The sequence below is a fragment of the Mobula hypostoma genome, chromosome 5, assembly GCF_963921235.1.
Source record: "Mobula hypostoma chromosome 5, sMobHyp1.1, whole genome shotgun sequence".
Classification (NCBI taxonomy): Eukaryota; Metazoa; Chordata; class Chondrichthyes; order Myliobatiformes; family Myliobatidae; genus Mobula; species Mobula hypostoma.
Window position 1 is genome coordinate 101517548 of NC_086101.1, and position 21043 is coordinate 101538590.

At 43.4% G+C, this 21043-nt stretch overlaps 1 protein-coding gene across 1 annotated transcript in view; it reads right to left on the reverse strand.

The window, feature by feature from the left end:
• Positions 1-21043, reverse strand: part of LOC134346871 (contactin-associated protein-like 5) — a 1673098-nt gene that overhangs the window by 877302 nt on the left and 774753 nt on the right. Inside the window, exon 7 of the mRNA XM_063048676.1 lies at positions 13781-13924. Within this exon, the coding sequence (XP_062904746.1) occupies positions 13781-13924 (144 nt within the window). The remainder of the gene's footprint in view (positions 1-13780; positions 13925-21043) is intronic.

Below are 21043 nucleotides of genomic sequence, written 5' to 3' on the forward strand. Positions count from 1 at the left end.
ATGCTGATCAAAGTCAATAAAACGCATTCCGATTTAGGTCTCAAAACCGTTAGACCTGCAAACAACTCTTCAACTCCACCCCTAACAATGTGTCTTTGACAACTTTATTAAACACCTCCTCCCAAGTAACAACTTCTTGAAAAATCACCATGAATTCTGACCATGAATTTGGTTTAGTGAACAGAGCGGTGGACACCCCTGCTGATATTTGGAGGAAAACACACAGAGGATGCAGAGGGGGATCACAAAGGCAAGGAAAGAGGACCGGGTCGAGACAACAGAGACTTATGGGGAAGAGGAGTTCGGTGGGTAATAAAATGGTTGAGTTGACGGCGCTAGCCAGGAGTCAGAGAACATTTCGGGAGTGCAGTGTTATGTGTTTTACTGAAACGGGGCTGCATGAGGACATACCCGATCAAAATTTTTGCATGGACGGCCTCCAGACCGTTCGGGCTGACCGGAAGTGCACTGAGAGTGGTAAGCATAAATGAGTTGGGGGCTTGCTGTTCTGGTTAACAATGGATGGTGCAATCCTGGTCATATTACGATCGAGGAACATGTTTGTAGACCGGATATTGAACTTTTTGCTGTTGGACTCCGGCCATATTCCACCAAGATAAAACACTGGGCATCATGGGAGGTTGTTCCTGCCTGTGGCCATCGAACTTTGCAGCTCCTCCCGTGGAGGGTCAGACACCCTGAGCCAATATTATTGGCTGGTCCTGGACTTATTTCCATCTGGCATAGTTTGCATATTGTTGTTTGATTGTTTGTGGTTTTTGTATTGCTATATTTATGCTCTATTCTTGGTTGGTGTGGCTGCAACAAAACCCAATTTCCCTCGAGATCAATAAAGTATATCTATCTATCTATCTATCTAGAGATTAGTGGAGTTGTTGACAGTGTGGAAGATGGTCTTTATTTATTTTTTATTAAAGTATAGCGCAGAATAGACCCTTCAGGCCCTTAGAGCCACGCCCCTCAACAACCCCTGATATAACGTAGCCATATCATGGGACGATTTACAATGACCAATCCACCTATTAATCTAGTCTTTGGACTGTGGGAGGAAATTAGAGCATGCAGAGAAAACCTACATGTTCTACAGTGCAGCACAGAGTACAGACCCTTACTGATGATGTCAGAATTGAACTCTGAACGCTGACACCCCGAGCTTTAATAGTATTGAGGCACAGAGGGGCATTGATGTGTTGGGGAACAGAGCTACAAAATGGAAGATGGAGTGTAATCCAGATAAATGTGAGGTAATGGAATTTGGAAATACCAAAATGAGGCTTGAATTGAAACAACGGATAGGAATGTGCTTGGGAGCCCTGAGAAACAGTAATCTTGGTGTGTATATCCACAGATCCTCAAAGGTGACGATGCAGACAGATAACAGGACTAAGACAACATACGGGAAGCCTGCCTTCATTATTTGAGGCACTGCATACAACAGCAAGGAAGATGACCTCCAAATTTATCAAACATTAGTTGGACCACAAGCTGGCGTGTTGCATGCAGTCCTGATCACCACATTATCAAAAGGATGGGATAGTACTGGAGCAGGTGCAGGGTATATCTGCCAGGACGTTGTCTGGAATGGTACAATTTAGTTACGGGGAAAAGCTGAAGAGGTTGGGACTGCTTTCCCTGGAGTGGAGATAGTTAAAGGGGTGACCACCACTAGGAAAATGAAATTATAAGGGAAAAGAATTGTCAGACTCCAGAAGTTTTTTTTTTACATTTATCAGTTACGAATAAAACTATAGGACTTAAATTTAGGTCAAGGGGCAAAAGATTCAGAGGGAATTTTTTTCTTAGAGATACAGCCTAGTAATAGGCCCATCCAACTTAACAAGCCCACACCACCCAGTTACACCCATGTGGCCAATTAACCTGCTAACTCATAGGTCTATTGAAAGTGGGAGGAACCCTGAGCATCCAAGGCGGACCTGGGGAGAACACACAAACGTCTTACAGACAGCAGTGGGAAGGGTATATTTTTCACTCAGACTGACAAGAATCTGCATTGCACTGCTGGAGTGCATGTGAAAGTAGGATCACAGATAGCATTTAAGGTATGTATAGATGCGCATTTGAATGCCTGGCCATTGAAAGCCATGGGCCAAGAGCTGGGAGATAGGATGAACAAGGATGGTGCTCACAGGTGAGCCTGAATGTGGTAGGTGAAAGGGTCTGTTCCCATTCTGTATAATGTTCCCGCTCCACCCCACCTCACCCCCTCACACAAAATAAGACTAGCTCACTCTTAAAAGATGAGTGACAGGAAGCTCCTAATCCACGCACAATGGGACCTGTGATTAATCACCTAAGGTCAACCTTGGCAGAATTCGACCAGGCGCATGAATTCAAAAGGTGAAAATTTTGATTTCCAAGTTTTCGCTCAGATCTTTAGCACTAATTTTACTCAAGCATTCATGAGGTGGGACAACAAACAAAAACATTGTTAGTCCATACTAGTGCACCAAATGCAGAGTTCCATAGAAAATCTAGACTTGGGTAAAGTAATTGTGCTAGGTTGTTCAATCTGTTCTGCCTTACGGTTAAGACTCACTTTGTAATTTTATGTCCATCTGCTGCCCGCTCCATTAGTTTTAGAGAGGGTGCCAGATGGAATCACTTGAGGTGCCATCTGTCATAACCAGTGATATACTGAAGGTGCCTACCCTCCATTGACAGCTCTAAGCTATTGCTCTGGCTGTCTTAGGAGAGTCCATAATTCCTTCACCCATCCATCCCTGTAAAGACTAATGTCTTGAAGTAAGGAAACTGTAAAGGAAGCAAGTGAAACTTGATCCAACAAAATAATAAGATTGGGGAAGTTATTCAGAAATCAATCGAAATTTCCCTTTTTTCACTGCAAAGCTGTCATAGAAACATAGACAGAGACATAGAAAAACATACAGCACAATACAGGCCCTTCAGCCCACAAAGCTGTGCTGAACATGTCCCTACCTTAGAACTACCCAGGCTTTACCAATAGCCCTCTATTTTCCTAAGCTCCATGCAGCCATCCAGGAGTCTCTTAAAAGACCCTATCATTTCCGCCTCCACCACTGCCACCAGCAGCCCATTCCACGCACTCACCACTCACTGCGTAAAAAACCTACCCCTGACATCTCCTCTGTACCTACTTCGAAGCACCTTAAAACTGTGCCCTCTCGTGTTAGCCATCTCATCCCTGGGAAAAAGCCTCTGAAAATCCACGTGGTCAATGCCTCTCATTTTCTTGTACACCTCTATCAGGTCACCTCTCATCCTCCGTCGCTCCAAGGAGAAAAGGCCAATTTCATTCAACCTATTCTCATAAAGCATGCTCCCCAATCCAGGCAACATCCTTGTAAGTCTCCTCTGCACCCTTTCTATGGTTTCCACATCCTTCCTATAGTGAGATAACCAGAACTGAGCACTGTGCTTATGATAAGAATACTAATGGTTAACATAATGTAAACAGATAAGATTTTGATAAACCAATTGAACCTTTCATATTTAAACAAATTAAGAGCTGAAATAAATGGAAACATACGAATAATTCCAATTCAGGTCTCCTGTCCCACTTGCTTTATCCCTTCTCTACCTTCCCTTTCTACCTCCTTATTTCCTTACAATAGAAAAAAGGGATTCAATCCCTTGTTTCACTGCTAGCCCTCAGAGCAATCCAATTCCTCACTTATTTCCCTATAACCTATTTTCTCTCATTTGCTCATTGTGCCACCCTCACTACTTTATTCTCCTGCTGTTTACCTACACCAGGTCAATTTAGAGTAGACAATTAACATACTAGACCACAGAGTTACAAATAAATACAATATGGAAACAAGATATTCAGCCCAATTTGGCCATGCCAACTATAGTGCGCACCAAATTAGTCCCACTTGCTCATGTCTAACCCACTTCCCTCTAAGCTACAGCTGCACAATAACTGAGATGATCCCGTGCACTCAGCCCTTGTTGCCATAGGCTGCAATAAAGAGAGACAAGAAAAATTTTACGAAATGTGAAAGATTTTCTTTGTCATACTGTATTTCATTATAGCCTTTAATTAATAAATAAAATCAAAAGTAAGTGATTTATCAGTTTTCATTCCAAATATTCATATTATGCATATTAAAAAAACCCATTTACAGTGCCACTCAGTTTTCAGCCCATGTGAAAATTTCCTGCTCAGAGAAATAATATGTCCTCGTAGCTGGAAAAAAATAGAGGAAATGTTGTCTCTAAACCCCTCCTATCCATGTAGTTGTCCAAAGGTCTTTTAAATATTATCATTCATGGCCCCATCTTTCAGATATGAGGGAAACAAGGGCACCTAAGGTAAATGCACAAGGTGATGAAAGAATGTTAAGACTCCACACTAACATCACCTCAGGTGAGGATCACAGCTGAGGTTCTGGAATTGTGATAAATCTGCAGTGCCCGGAGTGCCAATATGTCTTTCCATAAGATGTAAAAATTCTGGTGGGTGAAGAAAAGCTGAGAAACAGGATTTGTCTTTGGTCACCAGTGATGAATGATATGTTTGTGGTCTTCTGGTGCTGTAGCCCATCCACTTCAGGTTCAACATGTTGTACATTCAGAGATGCTCTTCTGCTCACCACTGTTGTAATGCATCACTGTTACTGTCAGCTTCTTGTCAGCTTGAACCAGTCTGGCCATTTGCCATGTCTGCATGCTTTTAGGCATTGAGTGCTGCCACATGATTGACTGATCAGATATCTGTATTAGTGAGCCTTATAAATTGACCACTGAGTGCATATCAGCCATTGGTTTTACTTGCCTCTGTATATTCCATTTCAAAATGAGTCACTGGGCTAAGTATCAAGAGCTGACAGCTACAATGCCTAATACTCCAATAAGCATTTGTCCCATTGACGTCAGTTCTTCCCCTTCCTCACCCAACAACTGAAACATCCATTCAACTCTGGTGACCGCAGTTTAGGATGGATGTGAAGATCTGTGAGAGTGTGCAGCAAAGGTTTAACAGATTGGTCACACGAGTGAGGAATTACAAGTTTAGATTGGAGAACTTTGGGTGGTTCATCTCAGAGAAATTAAAACTGGAATCAGGAGTGAATAAGGTTATGATAGAGAAAGTCAGGAGTTGTTTGAGGACATGGGTTTAAAGATCTGAGCAACAGATACAAGGAGAAAAATGTTTAATGTAGTATTTAGGATCTGGAATTCACTGCCTATAAAAGTAATGGAGCAAAACTAGTTGGGGTCTGCAAAATGAAATTGGTTACGACATTTGAGAGAATAATTGCACATGATAAAAGTGAGAGAATAGACTGATAGGAATCACTAGGAATAGGAATAAATTTAATCTGATAAATGGCTTTTTTCTCCACTGTATCAGTTCTAGGATTCAACGTATTATGGTCGTCAGTTCAGATCTTTTCTACAGGCTAGTAAAAGATTTTGTCTGATATTGCTGTTGCATAACATTGCAATATACACCCAACATAAATGCAATTAATAAACAACATGATGCACTTAACAGAAGATTTTTTTAAGTTGCTGCAATGGGAGATTTTTCCAGCAATTTAATGTGTTTTCTAAGCAACAATCTAATTAATGTGAAAATTCAAGAAAGTGGAGGTATTATTTTTTCATTAAGACAAATCCTGAAATTATTTTTGAACTACTCCACACTTCAATAAGCTGGAAATAAAAGCAAGAACACAGCTTACTAGACAGATGTCTCCATTTTATGCTTATTAAGTGATCAGAATTTATTGTAAAATAATCTTTTTGGTGTCTGTTCAAAGAATTCACACAGTTTAGCATAAGTAGTGTCCAGGAAAGAAAATTCCTTTTCAACAGTGCTGTTAATATTACTGACCTGTAGAAGGAATTTGTAATACTTCAATATATTGTATTACCAAATGATTAGCGGGAACGATTAATTCCTTCAATTAATTACTTAACAATTAACTCCTGCCTGAGCAAGGACCTGGGCCTGCTGCAGTTTGCCCACTGCCACAATAGGTCTACAATATCACTGGCTCTCCACTCCACCTTGAACACCAAAAATACCTGTGTCAGGCTGCTGCTGATTTATTGCAGCTCACCATTCAACACCAACATCTGTTCAGCACGAAACAACAAGCTTCAAAATCTGAGCCTCTGTACCTCACTCTGCAACTGGATCCTTGGCTTCTTCACTGGGGATCACAGTCAGTGCGGATCAGAAAAAAAATCTCATCATTGACAATCAACACAGATACACCTCAAAGATTTACGCTCAGCCTATTTCTCTCTACACTCATGACTGTATGGCTAGGACAACTCAAACACCATCTACAAATTTGTTGACGATACAACTGTTGTAGTAGAATCTCATCTGGTGACAAGGAGGCTGGTAGAGAGGTATTGCAGCAATAACCTTGCACTCAATGTCAGTAAGACTGAAGAACTGATTGTGGTCAGCAGAAAGGAAATGTCAGGAGGACACATAACAGTCTTCATTGAGGGATCAACAGCGGAAAGGGTGAGCAGTTTCAAGATTCTGGGGTGGGTGCCAACAGTTCTGAGGAACTAACCTGCGTCCAACATATTGAGGCAATTATGAAGAAGACATACCAGTGGCTATTTTTTTGGGGAGTTCCAGGAGATATGACATGTCACCAAAGACTCTAGAAAATTACTACAGATTGTACTCTGGAGAGTGTTTTGACTGGTTGCAGTTCCAGCTGATAAGAAGTCTCAAATGTGCAGGATCATAACGGTTTGCAGAGGTTTATAGACTCAGCAGCTCTATCATGGGCACTAGCGTCTCCAGTATCTAGGATATTTTCGCTAGGCAATGTCTCAATAAGGTTGCTTGCAGCATTAACCAGCCTCACCATTCCAGGACAAACCCTCTTCTCATTAATATGATCAGGGTAGAGGTATGATGATGGCAGTTGTTTGTCTCACAGGACAATGGAGTGTGCCCTACAGGTCAGTCCATTGTAGAGCTGAAAGATCCCTCCCACAGTCGAAGACAGCCTGTAGTCCTACCTACACCAACCAGTGAGGCTGTATCACTCGTAACTGCTGCCTCCTACGTTGGTTCTGTCTCTGCGAACAGCGGCACTAGAGTGACCTCTCCAGGTAACAAGCCTGGGCAGAAGTTATGGAGATCCTGGGATGCCCAGTCATTGAGGTTGTCCTCTTGGCCTCATCAGGAGCTGCCATTAGGATGTTCAGTGATATCCAGTCACATTAGGGGCTCCACTCCAGATTTCCTATCTGGTTTACTCCCATAGCCTTTGTCTCTCCCGAGGCTGCCCACAAGGCAGTGGAGCTGTTTACCTATAGCTGGAGATACGGAGGAGGTACAGGAACCTGAAGAGACACGCTTCTTGCCCTCCGCCATCAGATTTCTGAATGGACCATAAACACTCACTCACTTATTGCACTACTATTTTTATATAGCTTATTGTATCTTATAGCTATGGTATGATAGCGTAGTGGTTAGTGCAACATTCTTACAGCTCAAGGTGTTCTGGAGTTTGAAATTCAATTCCAGCATTGTCTGAACGGAGTTTCCATTTTCCCCGTGAGTTTCCTCCGGATGCTGCGGATTCCTCCTACAGTCCAAAAAATGTACCAGCTAGTAGGTTAATTGGTCATTGTAAATTGTCCTGTGATTAGGCTAGTGTTAAATAGATGGGTTGGTGGGCAGACAGTGTGTTGGGCCAGAGGGGTCTGCTCCATGCTGTATATCTAAATAAATAATAAATTAATGACTATTTTTATGTATTGTACTCTACTGTTGCCATAAAACAAATCTCATGATGTTGGTGATAATAAATTTGATTCTAATTTGCCAGGTATTGAACATCATGAAACTTCCCATATGGAAGGAGAGTCTAATTAATTTAAATGGAGTTAATTCAGGTGGGTTTCAGACACATCTGTGCAATGCTAAATTTACTGCTTAATTTTTTTTCTCTGTGACATTGATACATTGATCAACTCATCTGTAGTTTCAATTCTCGTTCTATCACTGCTTAAATACTCAATGTATTTATCAGCAGAAGTTTCAACTATTTCCATATTCTAAGGCAGCCTGTTAGAGCATATTCTGGAGATATGCAATATAGCAAATACTTACTTCAACAGCAATCAGTCTTCAGATCTGAATATGTATTGTAGACAGAATTTACAATACAGAACAATGATCTTCCTGGAACTGCATTTTAAAATAAGGTGGATGATCTTGTCGCACAGTTACAGATTGGCAGGTATGATATTGTGGCCATCACTGAGACGTAGCTAAAGGATCGATGTCTCTGGGAACTGAATATCCAAGGATACACGGTGTATCGGAAGCATAGGCAGGTAGGCAGAGTGGGTGGCGTGGCTTTATTGGTAAGAAATGATATCAAATCATCAGAAAGAGGTGACATAGGATCGGAAGGTGCAGAATCTTTACCGGTTGAGCTAAGAAATCGCAGGGGTAAAAGGACCCTGATGGCAGTTATATACAGGCTTCCAAACAGCTGCAGTGATGTAGACTACAAATTTCAACAGGAAATAGAAAAGGCTTGTCAGAGGGGCAGTGTTATGATAATTGTGGAGGATTTTAACATACGAGTGGATTGGGAAAATCAGGTCGGCCCTGGATCTCAAGAGAGAGAATTTGTAGAATGTTTGCAAGATGGCTTCTTAGAACATCTTGTTGTTGAGCCCACTAGGGGATCGGCTGTACTGGATTGGGTATTGTGTAATGAACCGGAGGTGATTAGAGAGATTGAGGTGAAGGAACCCTTAGGAGACAGTGATCATAACATGATTGAGTTCACTGTGAAATTTGAAAAAGAGATGCCGAAATCCGATGTGTCGGTATTTCAGTGGAGTAAAGGAAATTACAGTGGCATGAGAGAGGAACTGGCCAAAGTTGACTGGAGCAGGAAGAACGGCAGAGCAGCAGTGGCTGGAGTTTATGTGAGAAGTGAAGAAGGTGCAAGACAGATATATTGCAAAAAAGATGAAATTTTCAAATGGAAAAAAGATGCAACTGTGGCTGATAACAGAAATCAAAGCCAAAGTTAAAGCAGAGGGCATACAAGGAAGCAAAAATTCGTGGGAAGACAGAGGATTGGGAAGTTTTTAAAAGCTTACAAAATGAAACCAAGAAGGTCATTAAGAGGGAACAGATGAACTACGAAAGGAAGCTAGCAAATAATATCAAAGAGGATACTAAAAGCTTTTTCAAATATATAAAGAGGGAAAGACAGGTGAGAGTAGATATAGGACCGATAGAAAATGATGCTGGAGAAATTGTAATGGGAGATAAGGAGATGGCGGAGGAACTGAATGAGTATTTTGCATCAGTCTTCACTGAGGAAGACATCAGCAGTGTACTGGACACTCAAGGGTGGCAGGGAAGAGAAGTGTGCGCAGTCACAATTACGACAGAGAAAGTACTCAGGAAGCTGAATAGTCTAAGGGTAGATAAATCTCCCGGACCAGATGGAATGCACCCTCGTGTTCTGAAAGAAGTAGCTGTGGAGATTGCGGAGGCATTAGCAATGATATTTCAAAAGTCGACAAATTCTGGCATGGTCCCGGAGGACTGGAAGATTGCAAATGTCACTTCGCTATTTAAGAAGGGGGCAAGGAAGCAAACAGGAAATTATAGACCTGTTAGCTTGACATCGGTAGTTGGGAAGTTGTTGGAGTCGATTGTCAAGGATGAGGTTACGGAGTACCTGGAGGCATATGACAAGATAGGCAGAACTCAGCATGGTTTCCTTAAAGGAAAATCCTGCCTGACAAACCTATTACAATTTTTTGAGGAAATTACAAGTAGGCTAGACAAGGGAGAGGCAGTGGATGTTGTATATTTGGATTTTCAGAAGGCCTTTGACAAGGTGCTAAACATGAGGCTGCTAAAGAAGGTAAGAGCCCGTGGAATTACGGGAAAGTTACATACGTGGATAGGACATTGGCTGATTGGCAGGAAACAGAGAGTGGGAATAAAGGGATCCTATTCTGGTTGGCTGCCGGTTACCAGTGGTGTTCCACAGGGGTCTGTGTTGGGGCCACTTCTTTTTACATTGTACGTCAACCACTTTGATTATGGCTTTGATGAGATGGCTTTGTGGCTAAGTTTGCTGATGATACAAAGATAGGTGCAGGGGCCGGTAGTGCTGAGGAAATGGACAGTCTACAGAAAGACTTGGATAGATTGGAAGAATGTGAAAGAATTGACAAATGAAATAAATAAGATTTTGGACAATGAATGGTTATGCACTTTGGCAGAAGAAATAAACGGCAGACTATTAGTTAAGTGGGGAGAGAATTCAAAGTTCTGAGAGGTGACGGGACTTGGGAGTCCTTGTACAGGATACCCTTAAGGTTAACCTCCAGGTGGAGCCGGTGGTGAAGAAGGAGAATGCAATGTTGGCATTCATTTCTAGAGGAATAGAGTATAGGAGCAGGAATGTGATGTTGAGGCTCTATAAGGCACTGTTAAGACCTCACTTGGAGTACTCTGGGCAGTTTTGGGCTCCTTATTTAAGAAAGGATGTGCTGACGTTGGAAAGGGTACAGAGAAGATTCACTAGAATGATTCTGGGAATGAGAGGATTAACATATCAGGAACGTTTCTCCACTCTTGGACTGTATTCCTTGGAGTTTAGAAGAATGAGGAGGGGCCTCATAGAAACATTTCGAATGTTGAAAGGCATGGATAGAGTGGATGTGGCAAAGTTGTTTCCCATGATGGGGGAGTCTAGTATGAGAGGGCATGACTTAAGGATGGAAAGGCGCCCATTCAGAACAGAGATGCGAAGAAATTTTTTTAGCCAGTGGGTGGTGAATCTATAGAATTTGTTGCCATGGGCAGCAGTGGAGGCCAAGTCATTGGGTATATTTAAGGCAGAGATTGATATGTATCTGAGTAGCCAGGGCATCAAAGGTTATGGTGAGAAGGCCGGGAGGGGGTGGGACTAAATGGGAGAATGGATCAGCTCATGATAAAATAGTGGAGCAGACTCGATGGGCCAAATGACTGACTTCTGCTCCTTTGTCTTATGTCTTATGGTCTTATGGAAACACCCAATTGACCTGAGATGTCTGCATATACATGAATGCAATCAACACCCCATTGCATGAATACAATGAACCCTCAGTAGTTAACATTCATTTTGGCTGTGTTCGTGGGAAGACCCAGGTATTTGAAAAATTACATGCAACTCAAAAGAAGCGTTATGAGCACATTTTAACTATAGAAGTTATTCTTGTTTTTAACTTATAAAAATGTGCTATAATGTTCCCTCCGTCCCTCCCTCTGGCCCCTAGAAAGACTTCTATATCTACCAGCTGATCTACCTGGTGACTTTGTTCACAGTCACAACACAGCCTTCCATCTTTCACTCTCCATGTACACAATGCAAGACATTTGGATAAGCTTATCTCCTAACATATTTCAGCATCCATTCATTATATTCCCACACCATCACTGGTTCTCAGTTCAGTAATGTCTCAGAATCATTGAATTACTATGGATCTGAAAGAGGCCATTTCAGCTATCAAGTTCGAAGTTCAAAGCAAATACATTATTAAAGTGCATGTATGCCTCCATTTATATCCCCGAAATTTGTTTCCTTGCTGGCATGCTCAGTAAATCTAAGACATAATAGAAACAATGAAAGACCACACCCAACATGACAGGCAAACAACCAATGTGGAAAAGGCAACTGTAAATATAAAAAGAGAAAAATAATGTTGAGGATGATTTCTCACTCCCTATCAAATGCTCCCAGTGGTGTGCCTCTCAAATAGCCTCTGGCAACCAAGTCAAGCTCCTGACCTTTACGTGTGGCTTAGATACTAAGCCCGATGGAATCATTTCTACTAATGGGAGAAGGGACAAAGAGAGGTTACTGGTACATGAATACCAATCATTCAGGGTAGATGGGGCTCATTGGGCATGGTTGGCAGCCCACCTACGAGAAGAAAAACTCTGATTTCAAACCTCTGCTGTCTTGCAACTATACTCACTCATGGGGAAGACTTCGGGAGTAAATCCTGATGAAAATTTCAGAGCTGGAGTCCCTGAGGAGATCCTACATTGATATCAATGCTAACATGCAACTCCTACGATGCTGCTGGTGCCAAACTGTATTGGTCTCTGCCGTTCCTTTGGATTCATCAGCTGCGTGGAGAGGGGAGATGTCAGATGTTTTTAAACACAGTGTTAAGTATCTGAAATACACTGCCAGAGGTGATGGTAAAGGCTGATACACTAGGGTCATTTAAGAGACACTTAGATAGCTACGTATATGAAAGAAAAGTGGAGGATTTGTAGGTTGGAGGAGTTAGTTTAATCAGGGACTAGGTTAAAAGGTTGGTCAAAGAGCCTGTACTGTGTTGTAATGTACAATGTTCCACGTTCTAAGTAACAATCATTACTCAAAATCTAATCAAAATGCAGAACTCTCTCAATTCTCTTTGATCCTCTTGCAACCTTTAGCAGAGTTGGCCACATCATTCTTTTCCAACATCTTGTCGTGGTTGTTTATCAGGGTGGCAAATGTACTCACATGGATCTCTTTGAATTAACTTCTTGTAGCCAGAGGATAACCAGCACTCTCTGCTTTTCCTTCTCGTGCAATAAATCCTGCGGCACCTCTAGGACCTTCCCTGCTGCTTCTCATCTACATTGACCACCTTGTCAACATCTTAAAACATACTTTAGACCTTTTAGGTTTAGTGATGGAACGTTTAATAGAATGGACAATGAGTTACCACACATTGTCTCATTGATGAGCAGCTTCTGGAACCATTCAGTTCGAGGCCAATACAACCATTATTTCCTATTATTTTCAACATCAACACACACACACACACACAGAGCTGGAGGAATGCTCAGTAATTCAGGCAGCGTCTGTGGAAGGAAGTAAATAGTCAACATTTCAGGCTGAGACCCTTCATCGGGACTTCCGTCAGTTATTTAGTACTATTATATGTTCTCCATTTGGTGTTTTTGTTTCCAGTGATCATAATACTATTAAATATCCACAGATTTTCTTCTCTTGCATTAATCTTCAACCAGTTGATTAGACTCCACATGGAATATTGTATTCAGTTCCAGTCACCTCATTATAAGAAGAATGTAGAAATTTTAGAAAGGGTGCAGGGAAGATTTACCAGGTTGCTGTGTACACTGGAGTGTGTTACTTATGAAGATCGATTAAGCTAGGGTTTTTCTCAAGCAGGAGGATGAAAGGTGATAGAGGTGTAAAAAATTGATAAGCATAGCTAGGGTGGATAATCAGAGACTTTTCCACGGGCAGAAATGGCTAAATTGAAGTAGCATCATTTTAAAGTCATCGGAGGAAAGCATAGGGGGAATGGCAGAAATAAGTTCTTTACACAGATGTGATGGGTGCCTGGAATGTCCTGCCAGGACTGGTGGTAGAGGAAGATAGATTAGGGCCATTTAAGAGACTCATAGATAGGCACATGGATGATAGAAAAATGTGGTTTATGTAGGGGGGCGGGGGGTAGATTAATTGTAGAGTAGGTTGAAAGGTCCATGCAACGTTGTGGGTCCAAGGGCCTGTATTGTGTTAAAATATCCTATGTTCAATGTTCTAGTTGGCATTTGACTCCAAACATAGAATGCTACATTGTGAGCATCCATAATAATATATTCTAGCAAATTTCTCCCTGTATTGTACTCAAGTCTTTCAGACAGTTTTATCCAGGTGTGAATATATAGACATTCTTTTCACTTCCCAGTTTCAAACAACCTTACCAGAATGTGTATCTGAGGTTTGCGTCTCTTGGCCAGATCAATAATATTCACTCCGTTGTAATAGAGGTTTTCAATACAGCCATGGAAATTCTTCCTCTGGTAAGTCACTGATTTTCCTGGAACTGGAATACCTCCAAAACTGAGCTTTGAAAGAAATCAAGGATAAATAAATAGAGAATGATTATTACGACATTACTTCATAAAATACAATGCCAAACAATAAAGAAAATAATTAGAGCTAGTTTGAACAATTCCAAGCCTTTCATATAGCAATTTATTCCCGATCATTAAAGCATCAATCTTCAATTGAAATGCAGCAGTTGAGAGATTTAGAATAATGAGGATATTTCCTTCTGATTGCTAAAAAACTTTCTTTATTAATCTTTTTATTTTGATTGCTAAAAAACTATTAATTCAGTTATTATTCGTGATACCATAGGGTCAAGAAAAAATTCTATGTCAGATAACTCAATTGTTCCTCAGAATTTTACATTCAGCTGTTATAAAGCCTATAAATAAGTGTTCTTACAGGATAATTCATTTCTGCCTACTAAAAGGTGTGTGTTTAAATCCTAAACTTTGAACTTAGCCTGTTGGTTTTATTGCTAGAACAGTCCAAGAACCATTACTTCATTAGAGTCATTGAGCAATACAGAATGAATACAGGCCCTTCAGCCCAATGAACCAATGCTGACCACAGTACCCACCCAGCTAGTCCAAATTTCCTGTGTTTGGCCTTTATCCCTCCAAGCCGCCCCACCCCTCGATTGTTATCCAAGTGCTTCTTAAATGATACTATTGTTCCTGCCTCAACAACATCCCCTGACAGCTCATTCCATATATTAACCACTCTCAATGAACAAAACTTGTCCTCAGGACTTTTTCAAATTTATCCCCTCTCATCCTAAACCTACGCCTCCTCTTTTTGGTCTACTCTACCTGAGCAGCAGACCCTTACCATCCACCCTATCTATGTCTCTCCTAATTATAAACATTATTGTTATTATTACTGGATAGTACACTGCGTATACATCTTCTAAGAATAAGACTCAGTTACTTGTAGCATGTAGAAATATTCTTCCTCTGTCTAAGTGCAAAACCAAAAGATATTTTGCCTCTATTTAGAGTTGTATTTTAAATGAGTCCAAGACATGATTCATAGCTGCATTTTCTGTTTATTAGCCTTTTATCAATTCAATGCAGACACAGTCAAGAGACCGTGAACCAACACAGTGGTCTCTATACTTAGAAAGTGAAGCCTTTGTTGGCCTTCGCAAATTTGAACAAACAGTTCTGCTCTGCAGAATAAACCATCTTATACTGTATAATGGCACCCATCTTCTGGCTGTCTTGACATTTTGCTTGTGTTCTACAAGGATGCAGCAAGAAGCCAGGGGGAGGGGTATGCATGGTAGCACAGCAGTTAGTGTAATGCTGTTACAGTGCTAGTGAGCCACGTTCATTTCATGCCACTGCCTGTTAGGAGTTTGGACGTTCTCTCCATGAAAGTGTGGCTTTCCTCCAGGTGCTCCAGTTTCCCTCCACATCTAAAGATGGATGGTTAGTAAGGTAATTGGTCACACAGGTGTAACTGGGCTTTGCAGGCTCATTAGTTTGAAAAGGCTGCTACTGTGTTGGACATCTAAATAAATAATTTAAAATAGGAGAGACAGGCCTCCACCTGACCAGCAATGTTTGGATCGCACTGGACCTTACTGACTGCATGAGGCAATTCCACTCTTCAATGACCTTGGCAGATGGTTTGCTAGTTCCCTGGGCCAACAGTCACTCTGCTGAGCCTCACAACAATCTAGACTCTGGGCTATTTCTGGGTATCTCTAGCGAAATCTCTCTTTAATTTCACTATCCATTTTCCAAGCTGGAGCCTTTCACCCAGCTGGTCAGCTCACCCAGATGCCGTATCTCGAAGACATGGTATCTTCTTAGCATTCAGCTGGACTCCAGAGCCAATGAAAGCATCAAACTGTGGAGCTACTGTGATTTGAAGCTGATTCTCCAGCTTAGTCTGCAGCTACTCTGGCATGAGCAAACCTTTCATCTGTTTTCAACCACTGCTCAGATGGAAAATAGGCTGTTCCTCGCAGGGCATCCTCTCATTGGTCTAGCCTGACATGGCCTGGGACAGTTGCCAGAAATAGCTCAGCCTTTTCCTGCTGCTGGTCTACTATTCAAGGCCCAGACTTCTACTTCATCTAATATTAATTCAAAATTTACAAAAATCAGAAGAAATTGATAATCCTGCATGTGAAATGTTACGTTGAAACCAAGAGAAAATTCATCATGTCTGCTCTGTGTCAGCTGCTCATGATGCAAGAGTCATGTTCCAGATCTGAACCACATTGCTGAGAGCAGTTAAAGAAAGATACTCTGATCTGCAGAAAGTGCAGAGGAAGCTCACAAGAATGATCCCAGGAACAAAGGGATTAAATGTATGAAGTGCGTTAGATGGTTTTGTTCTCAATGGAGTTCAGAAGAACAAATGGGGATAGCATTGAAACCGAATAGAGTGAACATGGAGAGGAGGTTTTCATTGGTAGGAGAGTCTACGATCCGGGGGAACAGCCTCAGAGTGGTGAGTTTGAAAAATAAACATTTTTATGCTGATATCCTAGCATTTACCATTTTATTTTTCAGATTACATTTGACTTCACTGTTACCTTTCTTCCAGGAATATCCTTTCACTGATCATCAGCAACCCTCATACTTCTACCCTGGTTAAAACACATGGGTTTTCACACTTTTTCCAGTTATGATGAAAGTTTTATCAGCCTGAAATGTCACCATCTCCACAAAAGCTGTTTGACCTACTGAGTATCTCTGGAATTCCCCCACACCCCTCACCACCCATTTCAGTTGCTTAGCATCAGCAAGATGCTGTAAGAATTCAGCTGGGCATGCAGTATCTGCTGAAGGAAAAGAACAGTCCGGATAGGGCATGTGACTCAAAAGTTCAAGACCTGTGAGGTCATTTTTACAGTTATATAAGGCCTTGATCAGACCCCACTTGGAGTATTGTGTTCAGTTCTGGTCACCTCACTACTGGAAGGACGTGGATACTATGGAGAGAGTGCAGAAAAGATTTACAAGGATATTGCTTGGATTGGAGGATGTAGCTTAAGATAATAAGTTGAGTGTACTTGGCCTTTTCTCCTTGGAGCGACGGAGGATGCGAAGTGACCTGAAAGAGGTGTATAAGATGATGAGAGGTATTGATTGTGTGAACAGCCGGAAGCTTTTTGCCAGGGCTGAAATGGCTAACATGAAAGGGCATAGTTTTAAGGTGCTTGGAAATAGGTACTGAGGGGATCTCAGGGATCAGTATTTCACACAGATAGTGGTGAGTGCATGGAATGCACTGCTGGCGGTGATGGTGGAAACGGATACAATCGGATATTTTAAAAGTCTCTTAGATAGGTCCATGGAGCTTACAAGAAACAGAGGGCTATGCACTAGGGAAAATCAAGGCAGTCTCCAGAGTGGGATACATGGTTGGCACAACATTGTGGGCCGAATGGCGTGTAATGTGCTGTAAATTTCTAGGTTCTATGTTTTAAAATATTGACCCGCAGAGTTCTTCCAGCATCTTGAACAGCAAGCACAGTTCAAGAGGAACTCAACATGTCAGGAAGCATCAATAAAGGAGAATGAATAGTTGTCATGACACACCAAGACCCTTCATCAAGACTACAAAAGAATGGAGCAGAAGCCAGAACAAGATGGTTGAGGGGTAAAAGAGTAAAAGTTGGCAGGACAAAGGTAAGACTGGCGATGGAGATGATTGAGAGACAGGTACCACTGGAGAAAGAAAGGTCAGGTGATAGGTAAGATTGGGGAGGGGAAAGTCGGGAGATAGGTAAGACTGGAGAGGGGAAGGTCAGGAAAAGGTCAGACTGGGGAGGGAAAGGTCAGGAGATAGGTAAGATTGGGGAGGGGAAGGTCAGGAGATAGGTAAGACTGGGGAGGGAAAGGTCAGGAGATAGGTAAGACTGGAGAGGAGAAGGTCAGGACATAGGTAAGTCTGGGGAGGGGAAGGTCAGGAGATAGGTAAGACAGGGGACATGATGGTTAGGAGAAAGTTAAGATTGGGGACGAGGATGGTCAGGAGAAACGCAAAACTGGGGAGGGGAAGGTCAGGAGATAGGTAAGACTAGAGACGAGGACGGTCAGGAGAGAGGTAAGACTGGGGAAAAAGAATGTGAGGAGATAGGTAGCACTGGGGACGAGGACGGTCAGGAGATAGGTAACACTGGAGAGGGAAAGGTCAGGAAATAGGCAACACTGGGGACGGGGACGGTCAGGAGATAGGTAAGACTGGGGAGGGAAAGGTCAGGAGATAGGTAACACTGGAGAGGGGAAGGTCAGGAAATAGGCAACACTGGGGACGGGGACGGTCAGGAGATAGTTAACATGGAGAGGGAAAGGTCAGGAGATAGGTAAGACTGGGGAAGGGAAGGTCAGGAGATAGGTAACACTGGGGCCGGGGACGGTCGGGATATAGGTAACACTGGGGAGTCAAAGGTCATGAGATAGGTAACACTGGGTACGGGGACAGTCTGGAAATAGGTAACACTAGGGAGGGGAAGGTCAGGAGATAGGTAAGGCAGGGGACGAGGATGGTCAGGAGATAGGTTAGACTGAGGAGGGGAAGGTCAGGAGATAGGTAACACGGGAAGAGGATGGTCAGGAGATAGGTAAGACTGGAAACGTGGAAGGTCAGGAGACAGGTAAGACAGGGGAGGGGAAGGTCAGGAGATGGGTAACACTGGGAACGAGGACCGTCAGGAAATAGGTAACACTGGAGACGAGGAAGGTCAGGACGTATGTAAGACTGGAGACGGGGAAGGTCAGGGGATAGGTAAGACTGCGGAGGGAAAGGTCGGGAGATGGGTAGCACTGGGGAGGAGGACGGTCAGGAGATAGTTAACATTGGGGACGGGATAGTCAGGGGGTATGTATCACTGAAGAGGTGCAAGGTCAGGAGGTAGGTAACACAAGAGAGGAGAATGTCAGGAGGTAGGTACCACTGGAGAGGGAGAAGGTCAGGAGATAGGTAAGACTGGGGACAGACATGGTCAGTAAGTAGGTAGGACAGGGGACGGGGATCGTGAGGAGGTAGGTAAGACTGTTAACGGTCAAGAGATAGGTAACACTGGGGACGGGGAAGGTCAGTATATAGTTAACACTGGGGAGTCAAAGGTCAGGAGATAGGTAACATTGGGAACGGGGATGGTCAGGAAATAGATAACACTGGGGAGTGGAAGGTCAGGAGATAGTTAACACTGGGGAGAGGAAGGTCAGGAGATAGGAAAGTCTGGGGAGGGGAAGGCCAGGATATAGGTAAGACTGGGGAGGAGAAGGTCAGGAGATGGGTAATACTGGGGACGAGGATGGTCAGGAGTTAGGTAAAAGTGGGTAGGGGAAGGTCAGGAGATAGGCAACACTGGGGACAGGGATGGTCAGGAGATAGTTAAAACTGGAGAGGGAAAGGTCAGGAGATAGGTAACACTGGGGAGCGGAAGGTTAGGAGATAGGTAAGTCTGGGGAGGGGAAAGTCAGGAGATAGGTAAGACTGGGGAGGGGAAGGTTAGGAGATAGGTAAGACAGGGAACGTGATGGACAGGAGATAGTTAAGACTTGGGACGAGGATGGTCAGGTGATACGCAAGACTGGGGAGGGGAAGGTCTAGAGATAGTTAAGACTTGGGAGGGGAAGGTCAGGGGATAGGTAACACTGGGGAGGAGACGGTCAGGAGATAGATAACACTGGGGACAGGGCCGGTCAGGACATAGGTAACACTGGGAACGGGGGCAGTAAGGAAATAGGTAACACTGGGGAGGAGAAGGACAGGAGATAGTTAACACTGGGGAGGGGAAGGTCTGGAGAGAGGTAATACTGGGGAGGGGAAGGTCAGGAGATAGGGAACACAGCGGAGAGGAAGGTCAGGAGATAGGTAACACTGGGGACATGATGGTCCGGAGATAGTTAAGACTGGAGACGAGGATGGTCAGGATATAGGTAACACTGGGGAGTCAAAGGTCATGAGATAGGTAACAGTGGGAAGGGGACGGTTAGGAAATAGGTAATACCGGGGAGGGGAAGGTCAGGAGATAGGTAAGACTGGCGACGAGGATGGTCAGGAGATAGGTTAGACTGGGGAGAGGAAGAACAGGAGATAGGTAACACTGGGGACGAGGAAGGTCAGGACGTATGTAAGACTGGAGACGGGGAAGGTCACGAGATAGATAAGACTGCGGAGGGGACGGTCAGGAGATAAGTAACATTGGGGAGGGGATGGTCAGGGGGTATGTATCACTGAAGAGGTGCAAGGTCAGGAGGTACGTACCACTAGAGAGGGGAATGTTGGGAGGTAGGTACCACTGGAGAAGGGGAAGGTCAGGAGATAGGTAAGACTGGAGAGGGGAAGGTCAGGATATAGATAGGACTGGGGACGGACATGATCAGTAAGTAGGTAGGACTGGGGACGGGGACGGTGAGGAGGTAGGTAAGACTGGGGATGAGGACAGACAAGAGGTAAGTAACACTGGGGACTGGGATGGTCAGGAAATAGCTAAAAATGGGAAGTGGAAGGTCAGGAGATAGTTAACACTGGGGAGGGGAAGGTCAGGAGATAGGTAAGACTGGGGAGGGGAAGGTCAGGAGATAGGCAACACTGCGGACAGGAAGGTCAGGAGATAGGAATGTCTGGGAAGTGGAAGGCCAGGATATAGGTAAGACTGGGGAGGGGAAGGTCAGGAGATGGGTAAGACTCCGGAGAGGAAGTTCAGGAGATAGGAAAGTCTGGGGAGTGGAAGACCAGGATATAGGTAAGACTGGGGAGGGGAAGGTCAGGGGATAGGCAACACTGGGGATGAGGACAGTCAGGAGATAGGTAAGACTGGGGAGAGGAAGGTCAAGAGATAGGTAAGACAGGGGACATGATGGTCCGGAGATAGCTAAGGCTGGGGATGAGGATAGTCAGGAGATACACAAGACGGGGGAGTGGAAGGTCAGGGGATAGGTAAGACCGGGGAGGGGAATGTCAGGAGATAGGTAATACAGGGGAAAGGGATGGTCAGGAGATAGTTAACACTGGAGAGGGAAAGGTCAGGAGATAGGTAACACTAGGGAGGGGAAGGTCAGGAGATACGTAAGACTCAGAAGGGGAAGGTCAGGAGATAGGTAAGACAGGGAACATGATGGTCAGGAGATAGTTAAGACTGGGAACGAGGATGGTCAGGTGAT